The 15,420-nt window shown below is 40.6% G+C and overlaps 1 protein-coding gene across 1 annotated transcript; it reads right to left on the minus strand.

The window, feature by feature from the left end:
• Positions 1-356: 356 nt before the first annotated feature.
• si:dkey-56d12.4 (uncharacterized protein LOC799220 homolog) lies at positions 357-2,005 on the minus strand. The gene is made up of 2 exons (XM_062480469.1): positions 1,678-2,005; positions 357-1,363 (listed from the first exon to the last, which is right to left on the minus strand). The coding sequence occupies exons 1-2, from the start codon at positions 2,003-2,005 to the stop codon at positions 357-359; spliced, it is 1,335 nt and encodes a 444-aa protein (XP_062336453.1).
• Positions 2,006-15,420: the final 13,415 nt, after the last annotated feature.

Consider the following 15,420-nt stretch of genomic DNA (forward strand, 5'->3'; position numbering starts at 1 on the left):
AAAAAAAACTAAACATTTAATGCACATGTTTGTTGATTGTCATTTACGTGTTACGTACAAGTATCACACAGTCAGATTTGTTCTCATAAACACAAGGGACAGGATGTTGACGGGGATAGCCGAAAACAGTACAGTACTCAAACATGCAAGAATCTATCAATATACAACATGGAATAAGATAATGATGTGGAAATACTGTTGTAACAAGGTTAAAAGCTCATGAGTTGATTCTGCATAACGTCCCTTTTAAAATTACATAAGCATTTCTACACAAATCAACATTCCAATCAATTTACTTTTAAACAATTATTGAAAAAATTAAATATTTACAATCATGTACAATTATTTATTACCAACTAATCCTCTTCATGAATGATATCCCCACGTAGATTAGATAAAGCTGCACAAATTCTCAGGATTTTATCAAATTTGTGAGCCAGGTTTACTGGTATAATTTGTGAAAGGTTTTTTATGCGGCGAATGACCCTTTCAACGTGGACGCGCACATTGGCAATGCGCCTGGTGTTGGTTGTGTCCTCTTCAGACAGTGGCATCCCCTTTTTGGTGAATGCTGGCAAGATCAGCTTCACTTTTCGTTCATGGAGGAGGTCTGAAATGACAAATCCTCTGTCTGCCATAACAACATCTCCTGGACGCAGGTACTCCAGAAAGCCACTATTAGATGTAATGAATTTGTCACTGCATCTGCCTCCATATGCAGCGGACACAAACATGATCAGACCACTGGGAGCAATTGCCACTAGATACTTAATTGTATTTTGGCCATAGTAATGACTATAAGACTCGCCTCTTGAATCCAGGTTGTGGGGTTTCTGCAGTGGGGTTTCAGAGCAGTCGATCACACAGGTTGTTGTTTGATAGTGCTCTTTAAAACACTGTGGCATTGTTGCTTGGATAGTTTCCCTGGGCAGCCAAGGGATGTAACTCCTCATTTTCTCCTCCATGATGTCATACCACACAGACGTGATCTTGCTGACTTGAGACTGAGACACATGAAACCTCTCAGCAAGATCATCCTGCAGCAAATTCAGCCGTAACTTCATCAGGGTCATAAGGACCTGATCATGGGCATCTAATTGAAAGGAGTTTTTGTAATCCTTTGTTAGCTGATTGGCTAAAAAAGAAAACGCATCCAGAGGCAAACCTGTGTAGAGCAGACTTAAGCGATCAGTGCGTAGAAGTTGTCGATGCAGTTCGGGAGGTCCTGAACACTGCGTTGCCTGATTACAGTTGAGTGGCTGATCTATTGAAGGGCTGGCATTCTTTCCATAGTTGTGTTCAGGAGGAAGTGGAGACGTTTCTTCACAGTTATCATCTTCCACTGCACAGCTGGCAGATGCAGCTGAGGAAACAGACAAGTTCAATGAAACAGCTTTAATAGTATATATATATATATCTATATAACTATACAATATAAATAGTACAACATTCTACGATATTTCTGCAAGTTATGATTCTGTTGACAAAACACATTAATCTGGGTAGTTTTCACAATTTTTAAACGCATCACATAATTTTTATATATTGGATATTATTAAACAAAATTAACGCACACTCTAGGCACAAGGCCCCGCACTGGAGACTGTATTTTCGGGATGATAAGTAGCAACCAGGCTAGGCTAGGATGAACCCTGTCCACATGCAAAGTAGACTTACGCGTATATTTTTCAAGCACCCGCCGAGGTCTCTTCAGAGGAGCGTTGTATCCCAACCATTTCTCTGGGTAGGGATGTTCAGGTGTAGGTTTACCATCCACAAAATGATACGAGCACACAAAAGGACACTTCGGTGAGTTTTTTAAATTCAGCGCCTTCAGCCAGAGACGCAGATCCTCAACGTCGGTTGGAGCTCGGTGCAAAGTAAATAGCGGCCCACAACACTCAGACCTCTTCTTTCCATGGTCAAAACAATCGTAATTAAGGGTCTGATTCCGTTTTCCCCATGTGTTATGGCAGCCACGAACTGCGCAGTTGATGCTAGGCATCTCTATTATCGTTAAATTTGTATCAGAGGCTTTTTAAGACGTTCTCTTTTTGTATGTTATAAAACGGAAAGTATACAAACCGGAAACGAGAATACGCGGATGGCAGCGCCCATCGCGACTTCCGGAATAAGGTGAATACAAATCATAGTAATTTCGATTTATGTATGACTCTAAATTAGAATGGGGTCATTAAATAAAGTTGGAATTCAATGTATTGATCAATAATTTTCTCTCTAAGACTACAATAAGTTTGTGTAGTAGTTTGTGTCAGATTTCAGAATGCTACAGTAATTTGATCAACAGAGCACTAGAGTATGGAAAAGGCGGCATGGGAGAAGTTTTTCATAACAGAAATATGAATGGACGTAACGTAATGGCAACATTTCTACAAATAAGTCATCAGTAAATCATGTCATGTTTGTCGTTTAATAAATTGACATTTTGAATGAATATGCCATTCACTATGTTCTGCTTAGATTTTAAACAACTTTTATAAACCATTAACTCATTTGTTTTCAATATTTTTAGTGTTTTATATCTATCTATATTTAATTGATTACCACATGCTGTATTTTATAATATAAACAGAAAAATACATGTTTATACTGCAACACCATCATGTTGATTTCTCACTTGTTTGTTTCCTCAGGTTGGAGAAAGAAAACGAAAGTAGAAAGAAAGAAAAACAACTCAGGTAAAACATGGATAGGCGTAGTCTTAGAAAACGAGCAGTTAAAAGGGTGAGTTCTACATTTGCTTCATTTCCTGGTGAGTCTGCAGCTGTGGATCTAGCCTCCACAGGTCCACAGGCCTGTGGACCTGCAGATAATGCTAGTAATTCAGAGGAATACCAGGATCAGGCTAATGAGGGACTAAAATATGACACCGAAGATGATTCCCAGGATGATGATGACATGGAAAATGTTAGTCCATCCCTTACTGATTCTCTATGTGACTGGGCAGTTCATTTCAGGGTGTCTTTAGTAGCTTTGACTGCACTTCTGGCCATCTTGAGAGTGTATCATCCTTTTCTACCAAAAGATGCCAGAACTCTACTCAATACGGTTACCTCCTACACCATCCAAGTTGTTGCTGGTGGTACTTACCACTACATTGGCATTTTAAAAGCTTTTGCAAAAAGCTTTGAAAGAATCTGGTGTCACATTCCTAACAGACATGAATTCAAATTGCAGCTGAATGTTGATGGATTACCTTTGTTTAAGAGTTCCTCAGTCCAGTTCTGGCCAATCCTTGGCTTGATAAAGGGTGTTGTCAAAAAGCCAGTTGTCATTGCTCTGTTTTGTGGCAACTCAAAGCCAAGTTGTCTGGTTGAGTATCTAAAAGATCTTGTCAGTGAGTTACAAGGGCTAAGCAAAGGATTCATTATTAAGGGGAAACAATGCTTCCTTAACCCTTGTGTTATCTTCGGGTCGTTCTGACCCATCAGTCATTGTGACCCACCATCGTATTTCGACAACTTTACCGCATACAAAAACAAAGTGAAGCATTTTCTTTTAACCGTTGGGCTGTCTCAGACCCCCCACATTGCGAAGGTTAAAAGAAAATTATTTTTATTTGTTTTTGTATTGGGTAAAATTGGGTAAACACAACGATGGTTCGTTATGAACCTTTGGGTCATGTGACCCGAAGGCAGCACGAGGGTTAAGGTCACTTCTGTCATCTGTGATGCCCCAGCAAGAGCTTACATTAAAGGAACAAAATCTCACACTGGTTACTCAGGTTGTGACAAGTGTTTCCAAACAGGCGTTTATCTTAAACATAGGATGACATTTCCAGAAGTCAATAGCCCAGTCCGAACTGATCTGTCGTTTGAAATGATGTCTGATGATGAGCATCATATGAGGAAGTCACCATTAGTTGATGCAGGCATAGGCATGGTGTCTTCTTTTCCTCATGATTACATGCATCTCGTCTGTCTTGGGGTAGTACGTAGACTGTTGGATTTGTGGATTGCATCAGGGCCCTTACTCTGCCGCTTGTCTTCTCATCAGATGCAGCATATCTCAAACGAACTTGTAGGCTTAAGAAGCTTCATTCCCATGGATTTTGCTCGTAAACCCAGACAGCTTTCAGAGAGGCTCAGGTGGAAAGCCACGGAGTTGCGACAGTTCTTGTTGTACACAGGTCCAGTGGTTCTCCAAAATGTGTTGTCAGCTTCAGTCTACAACAATTTCATGTTGTTATCGGTTGCCATTTTCATCCTTGCTAGTCCTTCATTGTCAGCAAATCTTCATGACTTTGCACACACATTACTTGTTTCATTTGTGACACATTTTGGTGAATTGTATGGTCCTGAATTTGTTACGTACAATGTTCATGGGCTAACCCATCTTTCCGAGGATGTTAGGATACACGGCAATCTGGACCTTATATCGGGATTTCCGTTTGAGGATTATTTAGGTCAAATCAAAAAGATAGTAAGAACCCCGCATCATCCACTAGCCCAGGTTATTCGGCGGATCTCAGAAATGGCCCCTTTTACAGTGAATGATGAAGCTTCACATGGAAAGAGAAAGTTGCAGAAGGAGCATGACCGTGGCCCAGTTCCACCCTCTATAGTGGGCCTGCCAGTACTTCAGTTCCAGGAGCTTTTCATAGGTGGTACCAAAATTAATGTATCAAGTGAAGGAGACAGATGCGTTAAGATTGGTGGTTGCATTGTTTTGGTTGACAACATCCTTCAGTGTCAGGATAAGATACATATTGTTTTCAGGGAATATGAAGTAATCGAACCATTTTTTGAGTATCCTCTGAATTCTTGTAAGTTGGGTATCTTCCTGGTTGGCAACATTTCATCAACCCTGAAAATCACTGAGTTATTTGACCATGTTGAGAAATATGTGAGGTTACCAAAAAAAGACAAATTTGTTGCAGTGCCACTACTGCACTTGTGTCAGTGATTTAATTTAGCCCTTTCAGCAGGATAAAGACAGTCCTTTCCCCATTTGGTTCTCTGTCCAGTAGAGTCAGTTGTTTATGTAGCACCAAAAAACGCATAGATAGGAATGTTGTAGTCTGCAATCTTTTCACCATTCTACTGAGCGGGATATAAAAGCCAGTAGCATCTCCACTATCTTTTTACCTCTGCTGCATAATTACCTTTACAAGCTTGATGTCTTGAGCCTGGTTGTAAAATATAGAGGCTAGCCAAGAATTTGATTGGAGACTCCCTGGAATTGGGGAGGTTGTTTTGCCGTTGACTGGTTGATGCTAAAGTTAATATCGTGTGGACTTCTGGTGCTTGGATTTTGGATAGCCTCGGTTTGTGGTTAACATTAGTTGTTAGCAACCCCTTGGTGGAAGCACGAGGGGGCAGAGGGTTCTCACTGATGTCTTAGCTATCGCCGTTCGACGTTGATTTCTTTGCATCAAGATACATCGTACACGTAGACACCGTAAAACTATACAAAAGAATGCACAAATACAACAATGTAAATACACACAGGTTATAGCACAAAGGAATTATGTCTCGAATGTGTGCTGCTAGCAATTACATACATAGCACGTGCGGAGGTAAAATATTACAAAGGAATGAGAATAAGACAAGTTTGACAAGTTCAACGCATATACATATTACCTCGCTCCGCTTTCCAAAGGGAAACCAAATGTAGTATTATTCTGTTCACCAAACACGATTATTTAGAAACGAAATGCTGCTTCTTTTCATAACGTCTGCATTGAACTTCTTTCCATTCAAGTCATTTAGCATTTTACAGCTGCACGCACCTACGTGATGACGTAAACAGCCCACAAACATCAAACAAGCCGGTCATTACACAAGTGCTACTTTGTTAAGGGGGGTGCATGTATGCTGAGATCTGTATACTCAAGCACAGCTATTTTGTTTACTTGAGGTTGTAAATAGTTTCAGTTTTCATGTTGGTCAGATGTTGTCAGTTATTTGTGTTGGTACCATACCTACCTGCAATAACTAAGATTTGTTTCAAACAGAATGTTTAAAATAGTTGAGTTTTTGGAAACGCATGAGGTGGAGCTGGTCCCAGCAATTTGGGAGGAGAATGGCCAGTGTGGTTGGCCAAACTTGAGGGGCATGGCCCTCCACCAGGCCGTCAAGACCCTAATGGCTCCTAGCCTTGACTGGGACCGGTGGGAGGTCCGCACGATGTATATAACAGGTACATTTGACATTTTAAAGCTAGGTTTCACTTATTCTGACATATTGTATGCATGACCATTAGCTAAGGTACATTGTTACACAACCCTCCAGAATACATGACTTTGATTGGTCAATTGCAGCATGCTGTGGTCCCTAGATTATATTTTTCCACTTGCCAGTATAACAGACCTGTTGTTTGGCTCAACACTGTATTTCTTATGGTGTTTGTTTAATTCTTAGCCCGAGTCTAATAAGGTTAAATGTAACTGTGTTTTACAGACAGCTATGAAGAGGGCAGGAGGAAGGCCAAAGAGGCAGAGACATGGTCTGACCTCCAATCAGACGCTGATTGTGGGAGTGGACCACAAAGGCGCAAAACGTATGGGTACCATTACTATTCCTTGATGCTTTGAGGTCATATTTACAGTTTTTTTTTTACTTTGATAAAAAAACATTTTATAGGAAGACTGTCCAGATTGGCACCCCTGAAGAGGATTCAGAAGACGAGCCGGCCCCTAGAATCACATGTCAACCTGCCCCCCCGATTGCCTACCCTGCAGTCCCCACCATCCCCAATTTGGCAGCAGCATCCCAGAACTGCTCTTTTTCAGAGCACCTGTCAAATTGGGAGCCTATCAATTCAACATGTGAGTGTATTTTCTTTGTTTTCTGATCCTTTGTAGGTATTCATTTTGTAGATAATGTTTCCTCACTTCCTTAATATATTGTTTTCTTGTAGTGGTGCCAGGCCCACCCCAGCAATCAGCAGAACCAGGTAGGGTCAATAGTGATTTCTACTCAGCCATATTACTGGCATTTGTGTTTTTTGTTCATCACCTGGAAAGAAATAGTTTTGAAAGTGATCCAAACTATATTGTTCCGTTAGATATCGTTGTGGTGTGGACTATTGTTTTATATATAGAACGATTTCTAAAACTGTATCTTAGTTATTGTCCTTGGTGTGAATGGGCCTTGAGGATGGAGTTGTATAGGTTTGTAGTGTATTTATCTAAAAACATTATTGTTAACTTCTATGTTATAGCCATACTGAGGGAGGTCCTGACCAAGTTAGAGATGGTGCTGGACCAACAAAGCCAAATTCTTCGGCTTCTCCAGCACCGAGAGGTGCAGGTCCAGCCAGGCAACATTGAGGAAGGTCTACTGCCTCTGAGAGACCTTCCTCAACTCCTCAGTCTGGAAGAAAAACTCCTGAGTCCTGAGTACAACCAAAGACTGGTGAGAATTTGTATTTATTTAATCCCGTAACAATTGCACTATTACACAGCTACTGAAACACCACTTTGATATGAGGGAACAATTCTAATTTTTGGTAGAGGAGGAAAACATGGAAAACAGGTTAAATGCAGACACAGTTGATGTTTATTCATAATTTCTTTGAATATGACTACATAATTATAATATCGTTTTTTTTATCCGTTTCAGGTCAACTGGTTGGGACTGATTGGGGGGGCGGATGTGCGCGACTGCACATGGAGAACCTTGAAAAGGGTAATCTCCAACTCTCTTGCCATGAAGATCAACTGGCGGGGAGTAAATGGGAAAACATCCCTGGCCAGTCTGCAGCTCAAGGCGGTTGTGATTGGTAAGTACATCTGTTTACCAACATAATTACCTGTCTCTTCCAGATGATATGTAAGGACTAATCCACGGCTAGGTGCATAATGCATAACTTGGAGGCAAGGAATGTCTGTATGCGTGAGTGTCTATTTACATGTGTGCATGTGCACGTTGGCTGCGCATTGATTTAGATTTAAGTGATCAAACCTGTGCAAAAATGACCATAGTAGAAGCATAACCAATGCTTGAGATTTCACAGTGATCTTACAAAATGTATTGCTTTATTTCAAAGCTGCAGTTAGAAGAAATCCCCCAAGCCGACACTCAGCCATATCTGTCTTACAGTGTCTGGGCCAGACCTGGGCCACATAACACAATAGATGTTTTACAGTGTTTGGGCCAGAACTGGGCCGGGGACCAAGCCGACACTCAGCCATATCTGTCTTACAGTGTCTGGGCCAGACCTGGCCCACATAACACAATATTACAATTTTACAGGGTGGGGGCCGCATCTGGGCCAGAACACATCGTATGTGTCTGTTTTCAGTATGTGGACCAGAACTGGAGCAAGGATGTGGCCCAGAGATGGGCCAGACAAATTTTGCTACCTGGGCAGAAGTGGAAACAACTAAAGTTATCATTTCGAATGATATCTAGTCAATCGGTTGAAAACAGTGTTGTGTAGACACAATAGATTTATTTGCGCGTTTTTATTTCAAGTCTCCAACTTCGGTGTTTCAGTGAGTGCTGTTGTCCATGTTGCGTTTTTGCTCCCCAGCTTCACTCGTTGAAAACCAACCAATCAGCGCGCAGCTAATCTAAATATTAATGAGCATACCATAAAAGGAGAAAAGCTAGTGTTTTTTTCCAGGGAAAATATCAGAGGATCTATCAGGGGGCATAGAACAGCACCCGGGTCATTTTCAACCCAACCAATGTTACATACCCTATTCGGAGACCTTAAGGAACAGTGTGAAATAGCCTACCCAAAAAACCCAGTCAATCACCCCTTTAAAACTTTCAGTCGCAGACAGCTGCGTGACAAACGCCAATCCAAATGTTGTCATATGGCATATTCACAAGAGCAAGATAAGTCTACAAAATAGGTAAGAAAATGGCTAATCTGGATCTCTTATTGAAGTGGGCAGTTGTCAGATACCAGTAGATAATATGATATAAAATTAGCGGTTGACAACTGACAGTTTGATTAGCTACCCGCCAGGCTAAGTTGACTATCTTTCGACCGTCGTCTTCTAGCTCTAGCCTTCGCAAATTTGACACGGTCTTAAAACTAGCTGGCTAGCTACATGTCTTTAACGGTGTATTTAAATATGAATATGTTCACGTAGGGGGCTGTATTGGTATAGAGACAATATGCTCTTGCGTTAGCAAGCTAAACTATAGGTGTTTTAGCTATCTAGCTAGCTGTTTGTGCATTCCTTGCAAATCTAGAGTCTAGCTAACATTGACTCGACGGGCATGGCTGATGTTTGTCTATACCGTAGCGTAGATCCCTGTGCAGTTCGACCCTCAATTACACATTTGCTCGAACCATTTCACCAAGGACGGTTTTGAAAACCTGGGACAATGTAAAGCAGGATTTGCTATAAAGCTGTTGCTGAAAAGAGGTGCGTTCCGACCTTATGTTCATCACAACCGGAAGCTGTAGTATGATTTTGTCGGTAACAGTTATTATGCTAACGTATCCTGTACAGTATCTAGCACCTGCCTTTCTCCAGTTCTTTCAAATATATAATCTAGACAGGCGTTAGCAAAAGACTCCCAGCTAACACAGTTACGTTGCCCTCACGTTGCCGCAACGTCATTCAATGACCAAACATACGTTGCCGCAACGTCTTTGGCGACGTTGCGGCAACGTGGGAAGTGAAAGACGCCATGAGGTAACGGCGTACGTCACCAAATCACGTTGCCAGTCCGTAACTGCGGCGTTGTGGCAACGTTATTTTCCGACGTTGCCAGTCTGTAACCTAGCATTAGTTGGACAATGTGCAGCTAAATGGCAGCGAACTGCCGCGAATATAGTTAGTGGTTTTCATTCGAAATGAAAGCTGGCAGTAAAGAATACACTCTAGAGTGAAAGATCCATATCTTTTTAATTTTTTGCGCTTAACTTTCCCAGCCAACATTTGAGATCCAGCTCATGTTTAGTTTAGCATGGCGAATACACCAACATTAAAAAACATGTAAAGTTGTGAACGCTTAGTATGATGCTTACCGGCTGCAATTTATCTGCACATTGTCCAACTAATGCTAGGTTTAATGACTGGTCGTCTAATTAAATATCCGTATACATATTTACATTAAAAAACTATTCAACTTACTACGACTCTTATCCATAAATTTATACTGTTAAGAGTGTGCTAACCGAATAATCTTTAAATGTTGCATTAAAGATACATGCCCATGGATATTTTGAACTACTTACCAAATGACTCGCCATTGAAATCATCAGCATTCTAGTTTTGTTCTTATTCGCTGACGTTCTTTGTGATAGACAGACGAAAATGTCCAATGATACTAGACACAGAAATGGCTATATTTGATTGTCTTAGATGGTTTTGGGAGCAGTGTTCCCGCCTTCTTCTACGGAGACACAAAACTTTTTTTTACAAGTACACTAATCTTTTTCTTCTACGGAGACAAAAAAACTTTTTTTTACAAGTACACAAATCTTTTTTGCAAGTTACAAATCTTTTTTGCAAGTACACAAATCTTGGCTTCTTCTACGGAGACACAACTTTTTTTTGCAAGTACACGAATCATTTTCTACAGAGACACAAATCGTTTTTACAGAGCTCGCTCTCCTGGCACTAATTTCACGCCATAATAAACAGGCTAAATAGCCTAAATTTCAAACATATACGTAATAGCATGCCCCCTAATTTCTGAAAATATGTTTATATATTTAAAACTATTTCTGTAAAGAAACTCACCTTTGAAGTAGCTAATTTCCAGTTGAAATCCAATGCTTACAAGACGGTGTTGAACCCCTGCAAAATCTCTTCTGAAACCCCAGTTTCAGCGATGCGTTGAAATGGGCATGCGCAAAGTTGTTGCTCAGGGGCAGACTGAGGGGCAGGTTTGCTAAGGAAGAATTGTAATATTCTGTGATGACTTGTCTTTGGAAACGAACCTCTTAAGAGTCGCTTACCTTTTGGTCACATTTAACAATTTTGTATTACAAAAATTATTGGAGCACAAATTTGCATTGTGTGTCATACAGCTTTGGTGTGCTATACAAAGAATGTTTGCTTAATCATGTTACACATCACACATTGATTGCTTTTGTACATGTTTATAGTAAAGCATGAAAGACTAAATTATATTCCAAATTCAGTCTTTTATTTATTAAAGCTATGTTTCTGCATATGAGAAAATTGATGACCAATGACATGCTGGGGCTGAGCTGCACATGAATTACATGCATTGTCTACATTTATACGTGCTGGGTGCAACATTTAATATTGTGTGTGATTGAAATTCATGTAGACTATGGCTACATTGCAAAAGTGTCAGAACTGAGAGCAGTCCAGTGTGATCTCTCCATCTCTGGATAAACCACTATATTGCACTCGAGATCCGTTGTCCTGCGACCAAAGAGCGACTTAACCGCAACTTAACCCATGGTACCAAAATTAATGTATCCAGCCGACCAAGGTACAACGTCACGGCAACGTTGTCCACGGGACCAAAAAATAACGTAACCAGCCGACCAAGGTACGACGTCGCGGCAACATTGTCCACGGGTCTAAAAATAACGTAACCAGCCGACCAAGGTGCAACGTTGTCCAGGGGACCAAAAAATTACGTAACCAGCCGACCAAGGTACGACGTCGCGGCAACGTTGTCCACGGGTCTAAAAATAACGTAACCAGCCGACCAAGGTACGACGTCGTGGCAACGTTGTCCATGGGACCAACTGGCAACATTCCCTTTATAACGTTGCTACGACGTTGCCAGAAGGTAACGTCGCGGGTTACCAACTGAGCACTTACTGGCAACGTTGCCGCAACGTCATGTGTTAGCTGGGCTGCTATTTGTTTTCTGGTTATTTTTTCGGAAGCTTCCCTTCTAATGCGCTCTACAGCTAGTCTATCTAGAGTCATTTGCTAAGTAAGGTGTGTTGATGTGTTTTGAAACTTATTTTGCATTCTACCTATGCTAGATACAGGAGACGTTAGCATTGCTAATAGGCTGTTAGCGGCAAAATCACACTTACAGCTTGCGTTTGTGATGAGCATACGGTTGGAACAGCACTTCTTTTCAGCAACAGCGGCTTAGCAAATCCTTCTTTAAATTGTCCAAGGTTTTCATTCAAAACTGTCTTTGGTGAAATGGTTTGAGCAAATGAATAAATTCAAGTTGTGAGATTTAGATAGGAAAGAGGTGTCAATGGACTTTGAGGTTCACTGTATGTCCATTTTACCCACCGAACTGTCGTTATTCAACTATGACAAGGTGATATGGAAAAATTCTAGTGGCACTGTGTAGATTTGAATAGTCAAGAGATGGCGGTTACAATAAATTTATTTTGCTTATACAGATCATGATTTAACAAAGTACTTTGTGATCAGTCATAACGAAGGAGGTGCTAGCCACAGGTCGTTCGCCAGAGTGATACAGAACAACCCTAAAACCCTGCCTTATATAAACTTTAGATCAAATGATTCCTCTGAACTCTGTTGATTGGTCAGCACTGCTCAGTGACAGTTTGAAACAATACATCTCTGGTGACAGTTTGACTTCATATCAAGTTCCCACGGTTCTTCAATGTGGCCTCTCTCCCCAAACCAGTAGACAGTAAAACCACAGGAGCTCACCAGTCAAATGGTCAACTGTCCTTTGTGTGGGCCACTTCAAACAAGTATTTGATTAACCCCACCCAATGCAACAGGAAGGGTCAGAGCAGCAGATCACAATAACAATACAGTTGAATCCACATTGTCTCCAGACCAGCTGTCTCTTCCTCCCCAGGTGACAAGAACCCTCTCAGATCACCCAGACTTCCCGTCTCTTAGACTTCACGTCTCCTAGTTATAAAACTGCAAATGGCATCTCTACCAAATGGGTTGAATCGACTGTCACTGTATTAAGCTTCTTAACAAACTTTTAGACTTCCCTTAAAACACATTATAAAACACACATATTATAACTGTATTCCAAAATTTCCATGACACAAGGTAAAATCGGTTTTGCAATCAATGTCCTTTTAAACGTTAAACGTCCTTGCTTGCTGTTGTCGACTCTCACTCACAAGCAGGGGCGTCATTAGACGCTTTTTACTGGGGCATGTGCCCCAGTATAAATCTGCTGTGCCCCAGTAAAATCTAAAGTTTGAGTTTTAACAATTTACTTTATTAGTCAGTGAATTAATTTAGATTGATAATCCCGGAAAAAATAAACGCAGTATCCCAATCAACGCTTGTAAAATCAAAGCAGTTTAACCGAAAACATGAACCGATCCCAGCAGAATTCCAGGTGTCGGACTCTGTCAGAATTGAGGTAGGCTAAGAAAACATTACAAAACTAAAGAAAGTTTCTAAATGATAGGCCTAACAATCATCTTATTTTGACTAAAACATAAAAACAATATGACATGAAGCTCATGTAGGCTATCGTATTAACTATTGATGTTACTGCCAAAGCTGATATCAAACTTGCGTCCTTAAACTGTTGTATAGTGGGTTATGCAAAGGAAGTTTCTATAGCCTAATAGTGCATTATGCGCAGCAAGCTTGGAAGAAAAAAAGGGATATGAATAGGGGCCTTTGCCCCAGTAGAGTTTTATGTCGAACAACGCCCCTGCTCACAAGCGTTCCAAAAGGCCTTCAAAATAAAAGCACTGTACTTTTACCAAATAGTCACCTAATACTGAATGCAATTATATAACTCTAAATTATGACATTGGTTGAAAACAAATTATAGCCTACATTATTATAATGCAATTGCAACAATTACATGTAGCCTACAATATTCAGTCCCCCCAGGATTTCGCGGGCCTTTTTTGTGATAGTTGCGGGCAAAAATTCCTGATTTTGCGGGAGCTTTTCCAAAAAGTTGCGATGAAAGTTGTGGTGTTTTTTAGGTGTTTGTTGCGATGAAATTGCAGGAGCAAGTGAAAGTTGCGATAAAAAGTTGCGAATTTACCTCTTTGTAATTTTAATTGAGTTATTGGTTGAAAATTAAGTAATTAACAAACATTCATCAAAGAATAAAACCATTGAGAAATGGTCCCCTAAATAACCTTACCAACATGCCAATTTTCATCATATCCCATTTTTTATCCTTATCCAACCAGGTTTTACATTCGCATGCATTGAAGGGAGGAATCTCTTTTTTTAACAAAAAAGATTGAAATCTCTATCTGTCTGCAATACCTCTCTCGGCCTCTACGCAACTCGGCGCTCTCACGCTTGCCGAAAGCACACGCAGCAATTGACTGGTTGGGCAACCCTGGATACATGACTGTTACGGGTGTGTTTTTTGCCTGGAAGTCTCTAGAAATCTGGCACCTTATTGAACAAAATTAAAAAGAGTGAAAGAGTTCACAGACACCAGAATGAACACATTCACAGTATCGTTCATCAGGCAGTAATACAGTACGTTCAGTTCACGTTCACCAAAATTATCAACGAGTTCATGAACTTTCGTTCAATGAACCCGTTCAGGCGCAACACTGGATTTAACCCCTACTGGAGAGATTTGTGGGAGACGACGATGATTGGTAAAAGTTGCGGGAAAATTGTGGTCGTTGAATTCGCGTGAATTGGTGCGATCGCAACATCGCGAATTCCTGGAGGGTCTGAATATTGCAAGGTAGCTGACTTCACCACTTGCGAATTTGCCTTTCATCAACCCCAAGTTCGCGTGCAACCCCCGGTGAGTGCTTTCTGCACAGCTTTCTGTTCGAAAGCTAAAGTGTAAGAACGTTTCGGCATGCTGCTTCAGATTTCTACACAATGTAGACACGCGCGGCTTCAATTTTTACACTAGGCTTTGTGTTTGACCTTGTCTATTCTTTGTTTGTCTACGGCCACACTGCAGCTAAATTCACTAAATCTCTCTTACTAATTAAACGCTGCACCAAAAATGATCATTGTGTAATAAACGCTGCGGCGTGTAATCGAAGAAATACGGTAACTGTCATCACCAGCTGCATCACATGCATTTGAGATATAAAGGAAATTTTTTTGTAAGGAACAGAACGGTAAAATGTGCAAAATTTGAATCTTACCCTTCTTTTCTCACTCAAAACTGTCTTTCTCAACTTTTTTTTTATGATAGAAAAAGGTGCAGTTGTCTCAATTTTTTCTAGACATCAATTTTATCACTGGCATTGTGCACCATCTATAGTTCAAGTAATTTGTGTTTCACTGACATCTTACAGTGTTTCCCCTACCATTATATTAGGAGGGCACCCCGCCCCCCCCCAACGGCACCCCCCGCCCCCCCTGGAAGGTCAAGTTAATAAAATGTATTGCGCCAGATCACAAAATAAGTCATTTAAGGTTACCTTTCCTATAAAACAGGTATATAGCTTGCTCTTTTATTAAACAAACTAAATGGCCTTATCTTATTTACACAACGGCATGTCATTTCTGTCTAAATGGATGCACTGTGCACTAGTTGAATTAATTTCAGAAAATGCCGGACTTTTACCGATTGCATTTTTATCAAA

This window comes from Osmerus eperlanus, chromosome 1 (assembly GCF_963692335.1).
Source record: "Osmerus eperlanus chromosome 1, fOsmEpe2.1, whole genome shotgun sequence".
NCBI lineage: Eukaryota > Metazoa > Chordata > Actinopteri > Osmeriformes > Osmeridae > Osmerus > Osmerus eperlanus.

What these genes read in the sequence shown, in the direction of transcription:
- si:dkey-56d12.4 (XM_062480469.1), bottom strand. Translation starts at nt 2,005, where the DNA reads ATGCCTAGCATCAACTGCGCAGTTCGTGGCTGCCATAACACATGGGGA. An exon ending in GGTGCTTGAAAAATATACGC is followed by an intron (nt 1,364 to 1,677) that starts GTAAGTCTACTT and finishes CTGTTTCCTCAG; the next exon opens with CTGCATCTGCCAGCTGTGCA.